Consider the following 16,208-nt stretch of genomic DNA (forward strand, 5'->3'; position numbering starts at 1 on the left):
TCAGTGCTTTAACCCACTGCGCCACCGGGGGCTCCTAATAATGTTATAGTACAATGTAATATATAATATTAATATTGTGCTATGATAATAATATAATATATTGTATTTACTTTTTACTTGTAAGCCGCTCTGAGTCCCCTTCGGAGTGAGATGGGTGGCATATAAATGTCGTAAATAAATACATAATCTTGTTTTCAGTGTCATTTCCATATACTTAGATTTTTTTTTTAATTCCCTAACTTTTCTATAATTTGGCACTCTATCAGTATTGGTTTTGCTTCCTTGTGCCCATAGGTTTAGCTAGTGTAACCTGAGCAGGGAAGCTGGGTAGCGGGCCTGGAAGAGGACTCACCTGAGGACCCCGTGAAGCCTGTCATCCATGCGAGCCTCTTGTCGCGTTCTGCAATATATTCGCTCTGGAACAAAGAGGAGTTCTGAGTCAACTGATGAGTGCTCTTTCGCAGAGGCAGATGTCTTATAAGAGAAATACAGCAGGTTGATTTATACTGGGGGCAGACTAACTGTTGCCCATCGAGCCCAGTGCTAACCCTCTGTTCAGCAGCACCTAGGTTTCAGGTAGGACTTTTTCCTAATCCTATATAGCAGGAATGGACAAACTTCAGCCCTCCAAGTGTTTTGGACTGTCTACAGACGTCACATGCAACTCCTAGAATGATTCCATCAGCGCTGCCTCCAGAAAATCCTGCAAATCTCTTGGGAAGACAAGCGGACAAATGTTAGCATGCTTGAAGAAGCAAAAACCACCAGCATTGAAGCAATGGTCCTCCACCATCAACTCTGCTGGACCGGCCATGTTATCCGGATGCCTGACCACCGTATCCCAAAGCAGTTGCTCTACTCCGAACTCAAGAATGGAAAACGGAATGTTGGTGGACAGGAAAAGAGATTTAAAGGTGGGCTCAAAGCCAACGTTAAATACTCTGGCATAGACACTGAGAACTGGGAAGCCCTGGCCCTTGAGCGCTCCAGCTGGAGGTCAGCTGTGACCAGCAGTGCTGCAGAATTTGAAGAGGCACGAATGGAGGGCGAAGGAGAGAAACGTGCCAAGAGGAAGGCACGTCAAGCCATCCCTGACCGGGACCACCTTCCACCTGGAAACCGATGCCCTCACTGCGGGAGAAGATGTAGATCAAGAATAGGACTCCATAGTCACCTATGGACCCACCCTGGAAGATTATCCTACTCGGACAATGAGGGATCACCTAATTAAGTAAGTTTGGACTTCAAAATACATGAAAATAGAATATTAGAGTGTGTAGGTTAAGTCATTATCCACAAAAATCATGCTCAATCTGACTCCTTAATTTTATAGTTGCAGTACAAATCTTCATTACTATTAAAGTGATCCATGATTCCTTATCCTCTATTAGATATTTTAAATAGTATTCATCATAAAGAGAGCAAAGTGTGATATAAACAAAGAAACAATAAAAGTAAAGGTAAAAGTTTTCCCTCAACATCAAGTCTAGTTGATTCCGACTCTGGAGGTTGGTGCTCATCTCCATTTCTAAGATGAAGAGCCGGCATTGTCCATAGACACCTCCAAGGTCATGTAGCCTGCATGGAGTGCCCTTACCTTCCTGCAGAAGTGGCACCTACTGATCTACTCACATTTGCATGTTTTCGAAATGCTAGGTTGGCAGAAGCTGGGGCTAACAGCAGGAGCTCACCCTGCTCCCCAGATTTGAACAGCCAACCTTTCGATCAGCAAGTCCAGCAGCTTAGTAGTTTAACCTGCTGAGCCACCAAGGGGGCCTTGTTTAGAATTACAAATCCCATAAGCATCCCAGGCAATATGGCTCCCTCTTTTATATGGCAGGCGGAAGCTAGGGCTAACAATGGGAGCTCACCCCATCCCACGGATTTGAACCGCTGACCTTTTGGTCAGCAAGTTCTGCAGCTTAGGGATCTAACCCGCTGCGCCGCCACAAATATTCTAATTCAGCTTTCTCGTCTCCGATCGTGGCCAAAAATCATGACACAGAGGTTGTAGATTTGTAGTGCAAGACACTGAGAACTGGGAAGCCCTGGCCCTTGAGTGCTCCAGTTGGAGGTCAGCTGTGACCAGCAGTGCTGCAGAATTTGAAAAGGCACGAATGGAGGGTGAAATTGCATGGAGACCATGCAATTAAGGAAGTTCAATACACAACCCCAGGAACCTGGTCATAGGAAGGACATGGCAACCTTTACCTTACCATGTGAGCATCAGTGGCAGGGATGATGTAGGCCGAGAGGTTGTGGCTCTGCATGTGATGCCGCAGGATGCGCAGCCGCTCGCTCGTCTCGATCGCTGTCGGGGGCAAATACTGACATCGCAAAGGGAGACGTTATAAGCACAGCCTTGGATATCTGGAGCAAAGACTAAGGCCCCTTCTACACTGCCGTATAAAATCCAGATTATCTTCTTTGAACTGGATTATGTTGCAGGGTAGACTCAGATAATCCAGTTCAAAGCAGATAGATGGCAGTCTAGAAGGGGCCCAAAGTGGTAATCGAGGACTGGGAAAATCCAGGTCCAAGTTTATGTTTGGTCTTGAAACTCTTGAAACCATATAATCTGTGAAAAACATGAGTAGTTCATGTTTTACCAGTCCGTACACTGTCTTGCTAGAGAAAGAAAATATGCCACACAGATGATTAATAAAAAACAAGGAGTTTATTCCTTGTAATGCAAAGCAACTTATACACAATCATGTGAACAGTTGCATTGACCCACACAATGTCCTTTGGGAGAAATTCGAATGGTCTTTAGGTGTCCATGTGGAAGATCCCCTTCCATCAGCACATGAAGCAAGAACTCTCTCTCTCTGTCCCTACACAGCTCTTGCAAAGCTAAAGCCTAAACATGTCACTGTTCCCAAAACTCCCAGGCTCAGCTAGCTTCTTCAGCGTGGCCCAACCAATCAGCTTCGTGCTTTGCATTTTCAGTTAACACTCTCACCAACTGATCTTTGAACATACCCTAACATAGGGTTGTTGTAGGTTTTTTCGGGCTATGTGGCTATGGTCTAGAAGCATTCTCTCCTGACGTTTCGCCTGCATCTATGGCAAGCATCTATGACCGCACAACAACAGAGAGGAAACAAACAAGGACATCTAATCTCAACAAAAGTTTGCCTTAGGCACTGTCAGGCCATTATATGCTAATCAAGGTGGTCAGTTGAAACATTCACACCTAGCTCCAGCAGACAAAAGTCCTTTGTCTCACCCTAGTCATTCCACAGATATATAAACCCTTTTTCCTAGTTCCAACCGACCTCACCACCTCTGAGGATGCTTGACATAGATGCAGGCGAAACGTCAGGAGAAAATGCCTCTAGACCTTGGCCATATAACCCGAAAAAACCTACAACAACCCAGTGATTCCAGCCATGAAAGCCTTCGGCAGTATATACCCTAACATATTCCAATTTCTGAATCTAGATAACCGTATATACTCGAGGATAAGCCGACCCGAATATAAGCCGAGGCACCTAATTTTATCACAAAAAACTGGGGAAATGGATTGAGTCGAGTATAAGCCGAGGGTGGGAAATGCAGCAGCTACTAGTAAATTTCAAAATAAAAACAGATACCAATAACATTATATTAATTTAGGCATTAGTAGGTTAAATGTGTTTGAATATTTACATAAAACTGTAAATCAAGATACGACTGTCCAGTTCTGATTAAATCATTATTCGAACCTTCTTCAATGTAAATATGCTTACATGTCCTCCAATAATAATAAAGAGTAACATAATAATAATAGAGTAAAATAATAAATGTAACAATAACAATAATAAATAGAGTAAAATAATAAACATAATAATAACAACAATAATAAAATAAATGTAATAATAATAATAACAAAGTAAAATAATAAATAACATTGACTTGAGTATAAGCCGAGGGAGACTTTTTGAGCCTAAAAAAGGACTGAAAAATTAGGCTTATACTTGAGTGTATACAGTATCTGCTTTGAACTGGATTATATGAGTCTACACTGCCATATAATCTAGTTCAAAGCAGATAACTGAGATTCAGAATCTAATTATATGGCAGTGCAGATGGGGCCTGGCATTCCACTTAGCTTCTCATTTGACCTTAGGTCAGTGATGGGCAACCTTTTGAGCTTGGTGTGTCAAAATTTGCCAAAAACCTGAGCATAACTTGAGTGGGGTGTCAACTTCGAGAAAAACAACAACATAATTTTGCAATATTTATAGTTTAAATAAGAAAAATGTGTATTCAGTGCTGAGTTATGGAGTGAACAATGCTCAAACATGCAGATGTTAAATTTGTAGAGCCTTTTGCAAATTTAAGGATGGAATTAGATTGGCTCTTATAAGGTGTACTTCTCTGTATGCGACCTCATGTGGCCGCGTGTCATCAAAAATAGTCATGCGTGTCAGTGCTGACACGCATGTCATAGGTTCACCATCATGGTTCTAGAGGCATTCTCTCTGATGTTTCGCCTGCATCTATGGCAAGCATCCTCAGAGGTAGTGAGGTCTGTTGGAACTAGGAAAATTGAGTGGAAAGACCAGGGTGGGACAAAGGACTCTTGTCTGCTGGAGCTAGGTGTGAATGTTTCAACTGACCACCTTGATTAGCATTTGATAGCCTGGCAGTGCCTGGAGCAATCTTTTGTTGAGAGGTGATTAGATGTCTAGTATATTGCAACCACCAGTCTTTGTGGAAGCAACAATGGGCACAATCCTGCACCGGACACATATTACTCACAGTACCATATCCACAATTTGTCTCCTTTTTCCACAATTTGAGGGGAAAAAACCCCATAATTTTGCAATATTTATAGTTTAAATAAGAAAAATGTGTATTCAATGCTGAGTTATGGAGTGAACAATGCTCAAACGTGCAGATGTTAAATTTGTAGAGCCTTTTGCAAATTTAAGGATGGAATTAGATTGGCTCTTATAAAGTGTACTTCTCTGTATGTGGCCGCGTATCATCAAAAATAGCCATGGGTGTCAGTGCTGACACACGTGTCATAGGTTCACCATCACGTCCTTAGGTAGTATAATGTCTTGGACTGCCCCACCCACCCCAAACAAGAGACATATCTGTTTCCAATGGGGTTAACCATTTTACCGGAGGAGTTGCTGTACAGTTTCTGGTATCTTCCGATGAGCCGGACATTTTTGGCTGGGGATAACCTGAGTTGAAAGAGGAAAAAAAAATCTTTATACAAACTTGCTTGGTGGGGGGGACAAGTAAGGGAGTCAACTGGCTGAGCATTCACCAGTTGTCTTTGTTCTGTTGCCATTGCTTTCCTAGAAAAATGAAAGCAAGGAGTAGGTTTGTAATTTTGTGGACTACTATTTGGACGTTTCCTTTTGTATCTCTGCTACTAACAAGAGTGCAGGCTTCCCCCCCCCCCCTTTCTTAATGGGAAATAGAACCTCCCCGGTGTAAACCCTTTGTGCTGGCAGGACGGAAGACCGACAGGATGAGCTCCCTCTGTCAGCTCCAGCTTCCCATGCTGGCTCACGAGAGAAACCTCTCACAAGGATGGTAAAACATCACAAATATTCAGCCGCCCCCTGGGCAACGTCCTTGCAGATGGACAATTCTCTCACACCAGAGGCAACTTGCAGTTTCTCAAGTTGCTCCTGACATGAAAAAAAATGGGAAAGTTAATGGGAAAAGTTCGAATATCATGAAGAGTGGAGCATGGCTAAGCTCCCTCTGTCAGCTCCAGTTCCCCATGCAGGGATGGGAGGAAAGTCTCCTACAGGAATGGTAAAACATCAAAAGCATCCGGGCATCCCCTGGGCAACATCCTCACACCAGAAGCAACTTGCAGTTTCTCAAGTTGCTCCTGACATGAAAAAAAATGGGAAAGTTAATGGGAAAGACTCGAATATCATGAGGACTGGAGCATGGATGAGCTCCCTCTGTCAGCTCCAGCTCCCCATGCAGGGATGTGAGGAAAGTCTCCTACAAGAATGGTAAAACATCAAAAACATCCGGGTGTCCCCTGGGCAACGTCCTTGCAGACAGCCAATTCTCTCACACCAGAAGCGACTTGCAGTTTCTCAAGTTGCTCCTGACATTAAAAAAAAATTGGGAAAGTTAATGGGAAAGGCTCGAATATCATGATGACTGGAGCATGGATGAGCTCCCTCTGTCAGCTCCAGCTCCCCATGCACAGATGTGAGGAAAGTCTCCTACAAGGATGGTAAAACATCAAAAACATCCAGGCTTCCCCTGGGCAATGTCCTTGCAGACGGCCAATTCTTTCACACCAGAAGCAATTTGCAGTTTCTCAAGTTGCTCCTGACATTAAAAAAAATGGGAAAGTTAATGGGAAAGGCTTGAATATCATGAGGGGCTGATATGTGGTAAGTATCCCAATTGGTGTCCTCAAGACTACATTGAAAAATAACAAACAGCTATAATGTATAGAGTAGATGCAACTAGAACTATCAAGCAAGCAGCAACATAAATAAATAAAATAAATAATAATTTAAGTAAAATTGAAAGAGAATGGCTGAAGAGTCAACTGGGGTCATTCAGTCCTATGTATGAGTTTGAGGAATGGACAATACCTCTGTAATCTGGGACCTTTCTCTCTGGTTTCGATTTCGCTTGCAGCGAGGTTGCATCCTCAGTTATAGCCTGATTTTTTGAATTTGCCATGTTGTTTGTCTTTCACGGATCTTATTTGACGGTGTGCAACCTGACCAGTAGTAGCAAGTTAAACTGCTGACCTGCCAAACTTGCTAACTGAAAGGTTGGCAGTTTGAATCCAGGGAGTGGGGCGAGCTCCCGCTGTTAGCCCCAGCTTCTGCCAACTTAGTTCGAAAACATGCAAATGTGAGTAGATCAATAGGTACCACTCTGGCAGGAAGTTAAGGGTGCTCTATGCAGTCATGCCGGCCACATGACCTAGGAGGTGTCTACAGACAACGCCAGCTCTTCGGCTTAGAAATTGAGATGAGCATCAACCCCGAGAGTCAGACACGATTGGACTTAATGTCAGGGGAAACCTTTACCTAATCTGACCTTGGTTGCATCTACACTGTACAATTAATGCAGTTTGACACTACTTTAACTGCCATGGCTCAATACAATGGGATCCTGGGGGTTGTAGTCTTGCAAGGCCTTTCTTTAGCCTTCTCTGCCAAAGATTGCTGGTGCCTTGCCAAACTACAACTCCCAGGATTCAATAGCACTGAGGCATGGCAGGTAAGGAGATTGCGAAAGATTGGAGCCAATCCTTTGGATGTATCAGTCTTCCTTTGCAGCATTGAGGTTGTCTTCCAGGAAAGATTGCACATGTATTGTCGAAGGCTTTCATGGCCAGAATCACTGGGTTGTTGTAGGTTTTTTTGGGTTGTATAGCCATGTTCTAGAAGCATTCTCTCCTGACGTTTTGCCTGCATCTGTGGCAAGCATCCTCAGAGGTTGTGAGTGCACACTTTTATATGGAAGTGCATTTGCCATTCAATTGGCAAGGATGGCAAGAGACGCATCTGCCGTAGGAATTGGCACCAGATGTGCCACGTTCTTCCTCTTGGCAACAGGCTGAAGTTGACATAATCTAAACAGCACACAACTCTTCTCTTTTTCTTAGTCCGTAAACACATTTGGGGGATGCTAAAGAGTTGGAGCAAAACGAGCAGTGATGCCTGATCTGATTTTTCCTGGCCATGGTCCTATGCTTTTAAGAGCTTTCTGGTGGCAGGCAGAAATTAAACTTTTCTCCAACCTTTTTATCTCCATGCCAAGAAAGATGCAACATTCTTCTGCTTAATTTTCAAAAGGCATAGGAGCAGGACCAGTGAGAAAAAGTTGGTGACCCTAGAAGAAATGGGGCTTGGTGGCTGGGAAAAAGAGAGCACACAGTATGCAAAAAGAGCATACAGGAAACATATGTATGTATAAGTACATACCAAAATAAAAGCCCTGATTTATTCTGCTAATGGACCAACAGCTTATAGATCAGGCATGGGCAAACTTTGGCCCTCCAGGTGTTTTGGACTTCAACTCCCACCATTCCTAACAGCCTCAGGCCCCTTCCTTTTCCCCCTCAGCCACTTAAGATTGTCTGGGGAGATCCTGCTCTCAATCCCGCCTGCGTCACAAATACATTTAGTGGGGACGAGAGACAGGGCCTTCTCAGTGATGGCTCCTTGGGTATAGAACGTCCTTCCCAGAGACTTTAGATCAGCCACTTCTTTGCTTGCATTTCGTAGGAAGGTTAAGACCTGGTTGTTCAAGCAGGCGTTCGAAAATATTGGAACATGGAACGAGTGGATGATGAGATTGGATCTTGATTTTAAATAAGAGACGCTATGAGTTAGGTTGTATTGACTTTGTAATGATTGTATATTGATGCCTTCTTTTTAATTGTTTTAATTGTTTTATGGCATTTAAGCATTGAATTTTTGCTACTGTAAACCGCTTTGAGTCGCCCCAGGGCTGAGAAAAGTAGTATAGAAATGGAATAAATAATTAAACAAACAAACAAATAAATATAGATGCTGTTAGTCACTTTGGGGACTTACAGAGAAGGGCATGATCTAAATCAACATGAAATACAGCAGGCTTTCAGTATTCCCAGATCCAACCGTCCAGAGTTGGATATTAAAAAAAAATGAAAAGCAAGCTTTGATTTAACCCTTTATAATATCTTTTTTCAAAAGGAAGAGGGGCCGACCAAGGGCAAGATGGATGGATGGCATCCTTGAAGTGACTGGACTGACTTTGAAGGAGCTGGGGGTGGTGACGGCCGACAGGGAGCTCTGGTGTGGGCTGGTCCATGAGGTCACAAAGAGTCGGAGACGACTGAACGAATGAACAACAACAACAACAATATCCTTTTTCATGGGATAATGGGATTTAGGGATCCACAGTTTTTTAGTATCCATAGGGAGCCCTGGAACCAAACCCTGGTGGTTACCAAAGGCCCATTGCAAAGGAAAATACACTTTACAAGTAATTAAATAATTTCTTGTCGAAGGCTTTCATGGCCGGAATCATTGGGTTGTTGTGAGTTTTCTGGGCTGTATGGCCGTGTTCCAGAAGCACTCCCTCCTGATGTTAAATCCAATTTTCCTAGTTTCCAACAGAGCTCACAACCTCTGAGTATGCCTGTCACAGATGCAGGCAAAATGTCAGGAGAGAATGCAGCCTGGAAAACTCACAACAACATAATCAAATATTGTTTATAATTACAGTATTTCACATTTAACTATTGCGATCTCTTGCAGGTGCTCTGAAGAGCTAAAACTGCAAAGCCAGTACAGCAACGCACCCTTGGAAATCTGTCCTTTCCTCATTCAGGTGATATACAGCCTGCAGGAAGAACCTCACGGTAAGCAACCATTTGTGAAATCTAACAGACTTGAATAGATTTTGGCTATATTGAATGTAAGGTTTGCTGAGAATTTTTCCAGACTTCCGCAGGAAAGCAAGAAAGTGTACCAAATAGACCAGAAAATATTTCCTGAAATGGTGACCTCACGTGCTAAAACAGCCCACACATGATGTCCATTCCCTTCTCTCCTGAGTTGTTCTGAGTTTTCCGGACTGTATGGCCATGTTCCAGAAGCATTCGCTCCTGACATTTCGCCTGCATCTATGGCAGTCACCCCTAGAAGTTGTGAGGTCCTTCCAGAATGCTTTGGGAACATGGCAAAACAGTCTGGAAAATCACAACAACCCATGGAAGCCTTCGAAAATACATTTCTTTCCTATTCACCACACCTGCAGGGTGGAACAAGTCTTCCCTTCTTGTGCCAAGGGAGAGAGAATCCATTCCTCATCCTTGCATACGTACCGTGAAGAGGAACAAGAAGGGAAATCCAGACCAACAAGAGACCTGGGATGCAGACCATGGCTTTGGACACCTTTCCAAGATGACGTTTCTGAAACCAGGTAGTGAGTTTGCCTCCAACGATGCTTGAAGTGTGTCAAAATTATTGGAACAGTATGAGAAAGCCTAGTACTTTCCCAGATATTATTGCTCTCTCAACTCCAGAGAGCAGACTATGCACCAGATAAAACAAACAGATAACAAGGTACAGGATGGAGACACAAAGTCCAAAGCAGCCGAAAGTCCACCTTCTCTGATTTACGGTGTTTTCTTCGAAGCCGAAAGCAAGGCTGCTGTAGCCTGAGGACAGAGCTACATATTAGCAGATTATTTACTACGATGACTCTCACTTTAAATAATGATAATCGCTACTAAAAACATTCTGAACCTTTATTGTATTTACATCGCAACAATGTTGCCTTCCATTCTCTGCTCTCCTTCCTCTTCTGACAGCTGCCTGATCCATTCCACCAAGCGGTCTTGGTCTATTGCAGTTTCAGAAAATCTATGTTGGAACATGCAAGCAATCAGTGAGTGTGTGTGTGTGTCAGCTGTAAAATACGATGCATGAAGCTGATTGGTCGGACAATGCCTGAGGTCATAGCTGAGCCTAGGACTTTTGGATACTGTTGCATTTTTGTTCAGGCTCAAGCTATGCAAGTGCAGAGAGAAGGAGAGAGAAGGCGAGATGGACAGACTGATTTGCTTCTTGGCTGCTGAAAGACAGTCTCTCATATGGACACAGAAAGGACCATTTTAAATCTATATAAATAAAAATGTAATGTCCGCTTGTGGGATTAACAGAACTCAAACACCACTGGATGAATTCACACCAAATTTGGACACAAGACACCTAACAACCCAATGTATCTCCTTCACTAAAAAAAACCCTGATTTTGTAGTTTGGGAGTTGTAGTTGCTGGGATTTATAGTTCACCTACAATCAAAGAGCATTCCGAACCCCACCAATGAATTGAACCAAACTTGGCACACAGTTCTCCCATGACCAACAGAAAATACTGGAAGGGTTTGGTGGGCAGTGTCCTTTGGTTTTGGAATTGTAGTTCACCTACATCCAGATATCACTGTGGACTCAAGCAATGATGGATCTGGACCCCAAACTCTACACGAATACTCAATATGCCCAAATGTGAACACTGGTGGAGTTTGGGGAAAATAGAATCTTGACATTTGGGAGTTGTAGTTGCTGAAATTTATAGTTCACCTACAATCACAGAGCATTCTGTACCCCACCAACGATAGAATTGGGCCAAACCTCCCACACAGAAACCCCCATGTGGACCACAGCAACACATGGCAGGGGACGGCTCATAAAAGGACATTATGTGAGTTGGTGCAACTGATCATATTGTACATAAATTGTTCTGAACTAAAAAGAGTAAACTATTGTTCTTTATTGTTTTATCTGCTTGGCATATTTTCTTTCTCTGGCAAGGCAGTGTGTGGGTTGATCAAATGTGAACTATATTATGCCACAAACTATCCATTTTAGCTCTGAAAAAGAATATACATCTAGGAAAAGGAGGATGCCTGGTAACCTTGCTCCAGCCCTGAGTTAGAATTTACCTTTGGAAACTGGTCTTCAGAAGAGGGTTGGCCCAAGGTATTTGGCTGCCAAAAGGAAAGATTGCAGTTCTTCCCATTCCAGGTCCAGAAGCTGAATGAACCAAAAATTGCATCTTTTTTTTCAGGTGATGGGAAACAGCTGAAATATGTAAAATAGCCAATTCATTCTCTCATATATATATAATATATGAATGAGAAGACTGATAAAATAGCACAAAAGTGATGAAGGCAATAGTGGAGATGCACCGGAGCAGACGTCACTTTTCCTGTGATGCCAAAATAGGAAGAAAACAATAGTGAAGACAGAGGGTGGCACTTTAATAACAGAATAATTTAGGTATCTCTGAGTAGTAAATGGATTAAACTCGAGGGCCTTCCACACAGCCATAAGGTAAAGGTAAAGGTTTCCCCTGACATTAAGTTTAGTTGTGTCCGACTCTGGGGGTGGTGCTCACCTCCATTTCTAAGCCGATGAGCCGCCGTTGTCCATAGACACCTCCAAGGTCATGTGGCCAGCATGACTGCATGGAGCGTCATTACCTTCCCAACCAAAGAATCCAATCACAGTTTTCGGCTGATAATGGCCACTAGAGTGGTAATTCTTAGTCGATTTTAATTGTATTGTTTTAATGTTTTTAACTATTTAAAAGTATTGACTGTTTGTTTTTATTATGTATATACTGAGGCATCAAATTTCTGCCTATTGGAAGTTGCCCTGAGTCCCCCACAGGGGGTTGAGAAAGTCAGGATACAATTGATCTACTCACACTTGCTTGTTTTTGAACTGCTAGGTTGGCAGGAGCTGGGGCTAACAGTGGGAGCTCACCCCACTCCCTGGATTCGAACCACCGACCTTTCGGTCAGCAAGTTCAGCAGTTTAGCGGTTTAGTATTTAATATCAAGGAAGATAATCCACAATATGAATGTTTTATATTGTGTATAAACTGTTTTAAATTGTAAGTCACTCGGAGCACCTTGGTGGAGAGCGACTAATTAAGAAATAAAGTGATGATGATGATGATGATGATGATGATGATGATGATGGAATATATGTAGAGGCGGCCCTAGGTAATTTTCAACGGTAAGCAAACAGTATTTTGCCCCCCCCCCCCAAACCAATCACTGATATATATTTTCTGTTCGTCATGGGAGTTCTGTGTGCCATATTTGGTTCAATTCCATCATTGGTGGAGTTCAGAATGCTCTTTGATTGTAGGTGAACTATACATCCCAGTCACTACAACTCGCATATGTCAAGGTCTATTTCTCCCCAAGAGCACTTCAAGAGTGCCCCTGGGCAAAATCAACTATACTGCAAATGCTTACTTTGTGTAATGGGTTGAGCCGCCCCTGAATATATGCTTTGAACTGGATTATCTGAGTCCACACTGCCATATAATCCAGTTCAATGAGGATTTTATGCAGCGGTGTGGAAGGGGCCTTGGTTACGCTGGATTAGGCGCCTCGCTTCCACAGTGTGGATGTGTCCTTTGAAAGCATCAATGGAGTTTTCAGGATTTTGTTTTTGAACTTTTAAGGCAACTCTGCAAGGACTTTTCTGTATTGTTTTGCAATGCACATTTGCCAAATTCATAGCGGTAAGATGTTTTAAAGGAGATTATCAACATCCAAAGAGCACATTTCAGGGAGGGACTATCACCAAGCACAGTACTGCACAAAGGCTGTTCCTTCCACCTCTGTGGATGAAAGGGAACGGCCTGGCTACGCGTGCATCCTCAGGGATGCTGTTGCCATGGGAACGGCACCCGTAGCCTGGCATTGGCTGGTACCCGCTGCTTGGCTGCTGCCTTCTCCTCTGTGTGGACGGAAGAGATGCTCACAGGGAGAACACCTCTCCTCTGCTGCCATTCCCTCCTAGGCTTCCCATGGCAGAGGCATTTGCTGCCCATCCTGGCCGTGCCCTTGCTCCGACTCTGCTGTCCAAGAAGGCAGCTGTCAGCAAGTCTCAACCTGCCTTGGTTATGTAAGTGCAATAAATAGTTATCAAATTGCAGCAGAGTTGGCCGGCCACCACAGGCCATGGACACAAATTGTAGTCCCTCTAGGACAGTGGTTCTCAACCTTCCTAATGCCGTGACCCCTTAATACAGTCCCTCATGTTGTGTGACCCCCAACCACAACATTACTTTCGTTGCTACTTCATAACAGTCATTTTACTACTGTTATGAATCATAATGTAAATATCTGATATGCAGGATGCATTTTCATTCACTGGACCAAACTGGGCACAAATACCCAATACACCCAAATGTGAATGCTAGTGGGGTTGGGGGAGGATTGATTTTGTAATTTGGGAGTTGTAGTTGCTGGGATTTATAGTTCACTTATAATCAAAGAGCATTCTAAACTCCACCAGCGATGGATTTGAACCAAACTTGGCTCCCATGACCAATGGAAAACACTGGAAGGGTTTGATGGGCATTGACCTTGAGTTTGGGAGTTGTAGTTCACCTATATCCAGAGAGCACTGTGGACTCATGCAATGGTGGATCTGGACCAAACGTGGCACAAATACTCAATATGCACAAATGTGAATATTGGTGGAGTCTGGGGAAAATAGATCTTGACATTTGGGAGTTGTAGTTGCTGGGATTTATAGTTCATTACAATCAAAGAACATTCTGAACTCCACCAACGATAGAATTGGCTCAAACTTCCCACATGGAATCCCCATGACCATCAGAAAATACTGTGTTTTCTTATGGTCTTTGGTGACCCTTCTGACACCCCCTCGCGACCCCTTCAAGGGTCCCGACCCCCAGGTTGAGAAACACTGCTCTAGGAAGCAAGGGAAAGTCAGTCCAGAGGAGGTGCCAAAGCACTTGCATTCGGAGGGCAGCTCTCTTTCCTTCACATGGCCGCCCAAGTCAGGGACACTCTGCTGTCCCAGATCCATGTGGGGAGCCTCCCGTGACTTTGCCAACGTGCAGAAATGCATGCACAGATTCCTAGAAGAGCTTCCGTCAGCCACGCGCTGCTCTTAGCAACGGCTCCCTTGCCTAAAGAGCACCAGCCCTCTTCTCCTGTTTCTGCCTTTGCTGCCCGCCGGCCTTTGAGTCACCTGGCAATTTATGGGGACCACCTTAATTTGCAGTGTGGCGCCAAAAGGAGGGCCAAAGTCTCATCTGCTCTTGGAAGCTAAGCAGGGTCAGCCCTGGTTAGTCCTTGAATGGGAGACCACTAATGGATACCAGGTGCTGCTGGTTGTCTTACAGAGGAAGGAACCGACAAACTACCTATGAATTGTGTTGTCAAATCTTCTGTGGCTGGAATTACTGTGTTGTTGTGAATTTTTCAGGCTGTATGGCTGTGTTCCAGTAGCATTCTCTCCTGACTTTTCGCCTGCATATGTGGCTAGCATCTTCAAGGTTTGTTCATAGGTTGGTTGGAAATGAGGCCAGTGAAGTGTCACTTATACAGAGCCCATGAATTCTTCATAGTCTTCTTAGTTCAAGACAACTCATAGGTGGGTTTTTTCAGGCTATATGGCCATGCTCCAGTAGCATTCTCTCCTGACATTTTGCCTGCATCTGTGGCTGGCATCTTCAGAGGTTCTGTTGGCAGTGAGGCAAGTGGAGTGTGTGTGTGTGTGTGTGTGTATGTATGTATGCATGTATGTATGGATAGATAGATAGATAGATAGATAGATAGATAGACAGATAGAGATAGAGATAGATATATAGATATGTAGACAATTATATATAGTGTCCAGGGTGGGAGAAAGAGCCCTTGACTGTTTATAGAAAGGAGGAAACCATGAAAATGAACAAAATCTAGTTACCAGTACCAGTATTAAACAACACCAGAATCAACATTGTTATTGTGTTTTGGTTTTACTTTAGGTAAAGAACACAACTCAGAAACAGGGGAATTCCAGACAGTAAACAATCAAGTGCCAGTTAACACTTCCCAAATAGAGGATGTCCCCACGCTACCTCCATGCAGATACCGTCACTGATTGACTTTGCAGCTTCTTGGCTACTCAATGCTAATCAAGCTTGCTAATTTCAACATGCACACTTGCTTTAAACAGACAAGGATTATTGCTCCCACCCTGGACATTATTCCACATTTATATATACACTCCACTTGCCTCACAGCCAACAGAACCTCTGAGGATGCTTGACACAGATGCAGGTGAAAAGTCAGGAGAGAATGCTACTAGAACATGGCCATACAGCCTGAAAAACTCACGGCAACCCACCTATGACTTGTCTTGAACTAAGATGACTACCAAGAATTCTGGGGTCTGGATAAGTGACTTGAAGGCACAGACACATAGGACAAGTGGAGGAGAATCTACCAGAACCCCTCAAACCCCAAATTCAAGACTAATCAAAGTCATTTAGTTACAACCTTGTAGCCTTTCCCACTAAGCTCAGACTCATTCTATTTCAGTTGTAGTAATTGTATCCAAATTGGCACTTGCCTGTATGAATTAACATATGCAAATTTGTGTGTTTTTAAAATTACACGTTTCCTCCTCCTTGTTAATGACGAATCCTGTGCCAACTCTCCTCTCTGCTTCTGACCCTTGGAACCTGGAGAACATTCACCCGGCCCAAAGCACATTCCAGAAAGTGAAATTGATCCTTGACATTGCAGTTTCCAGAGGCAGATTCCTTTCTGGCTGAGAACTCTGAGAAGGCAGCCAGCTTGCCTTCTGCACTCCCACCACAAAACGGAGAGAATACACATGCAAATATTTGCATGCAAAATTGCATTTAGGGCCTAGAAATGGGGCAGACACACA

The 16,208-nt window shown here is 43.5% G+C and overlaps 1 protein-coding gene across 1 annotated transcript in view; it reads right to left on the bottom strand.

Moving 5' to 3' along the window:
• XPNPEP2 (X-prolyl aminopeptidase 2) overlaps positions 1-10,029 on the bottom strand; it is a 41,279-nt gene extending 31,250 nt beyond the window's left edge. Inside the window, exons 1-4 of the mRNA XM_060756328.2 lie at positions 9,812-10,029; positions 5,116-5,180; positions 2,217-2,327; positions 353-416 (exon numbers count right to left, since the gene is read on the bottom strand). Coding sequence (XP_060612311.2) covers positions 353-416; positions 2,217-2,327; positions 5,116-5,180; positions 9,812-9,869 — 298 coding nt within the window. The 5' untranslated portion in view covers positions 9,870-10,029. The remainder of the gene's footprint in view (positions 1-352; positions 417-2,216; positions 2,328-5,115; positions 5,181-9,811) is intronic.
• Between the last annotated feature and the right edge of the window lie 6,179 nt (positions 10,030-16,208).

Source organism: Anolis sagrei, chromosome 10, assembly GCF_037176765.1.
Source record: "Anolis sagrei isolate rAnoSag1 chromosome 10, rAnoSag1.mat, whole genome shotgun sequence".
NCBI lineage: Eukaryota > Metazoa > Chordata > Lepidosauria > Squamata > Dactyloidae > Anolis > Anolis sagrei.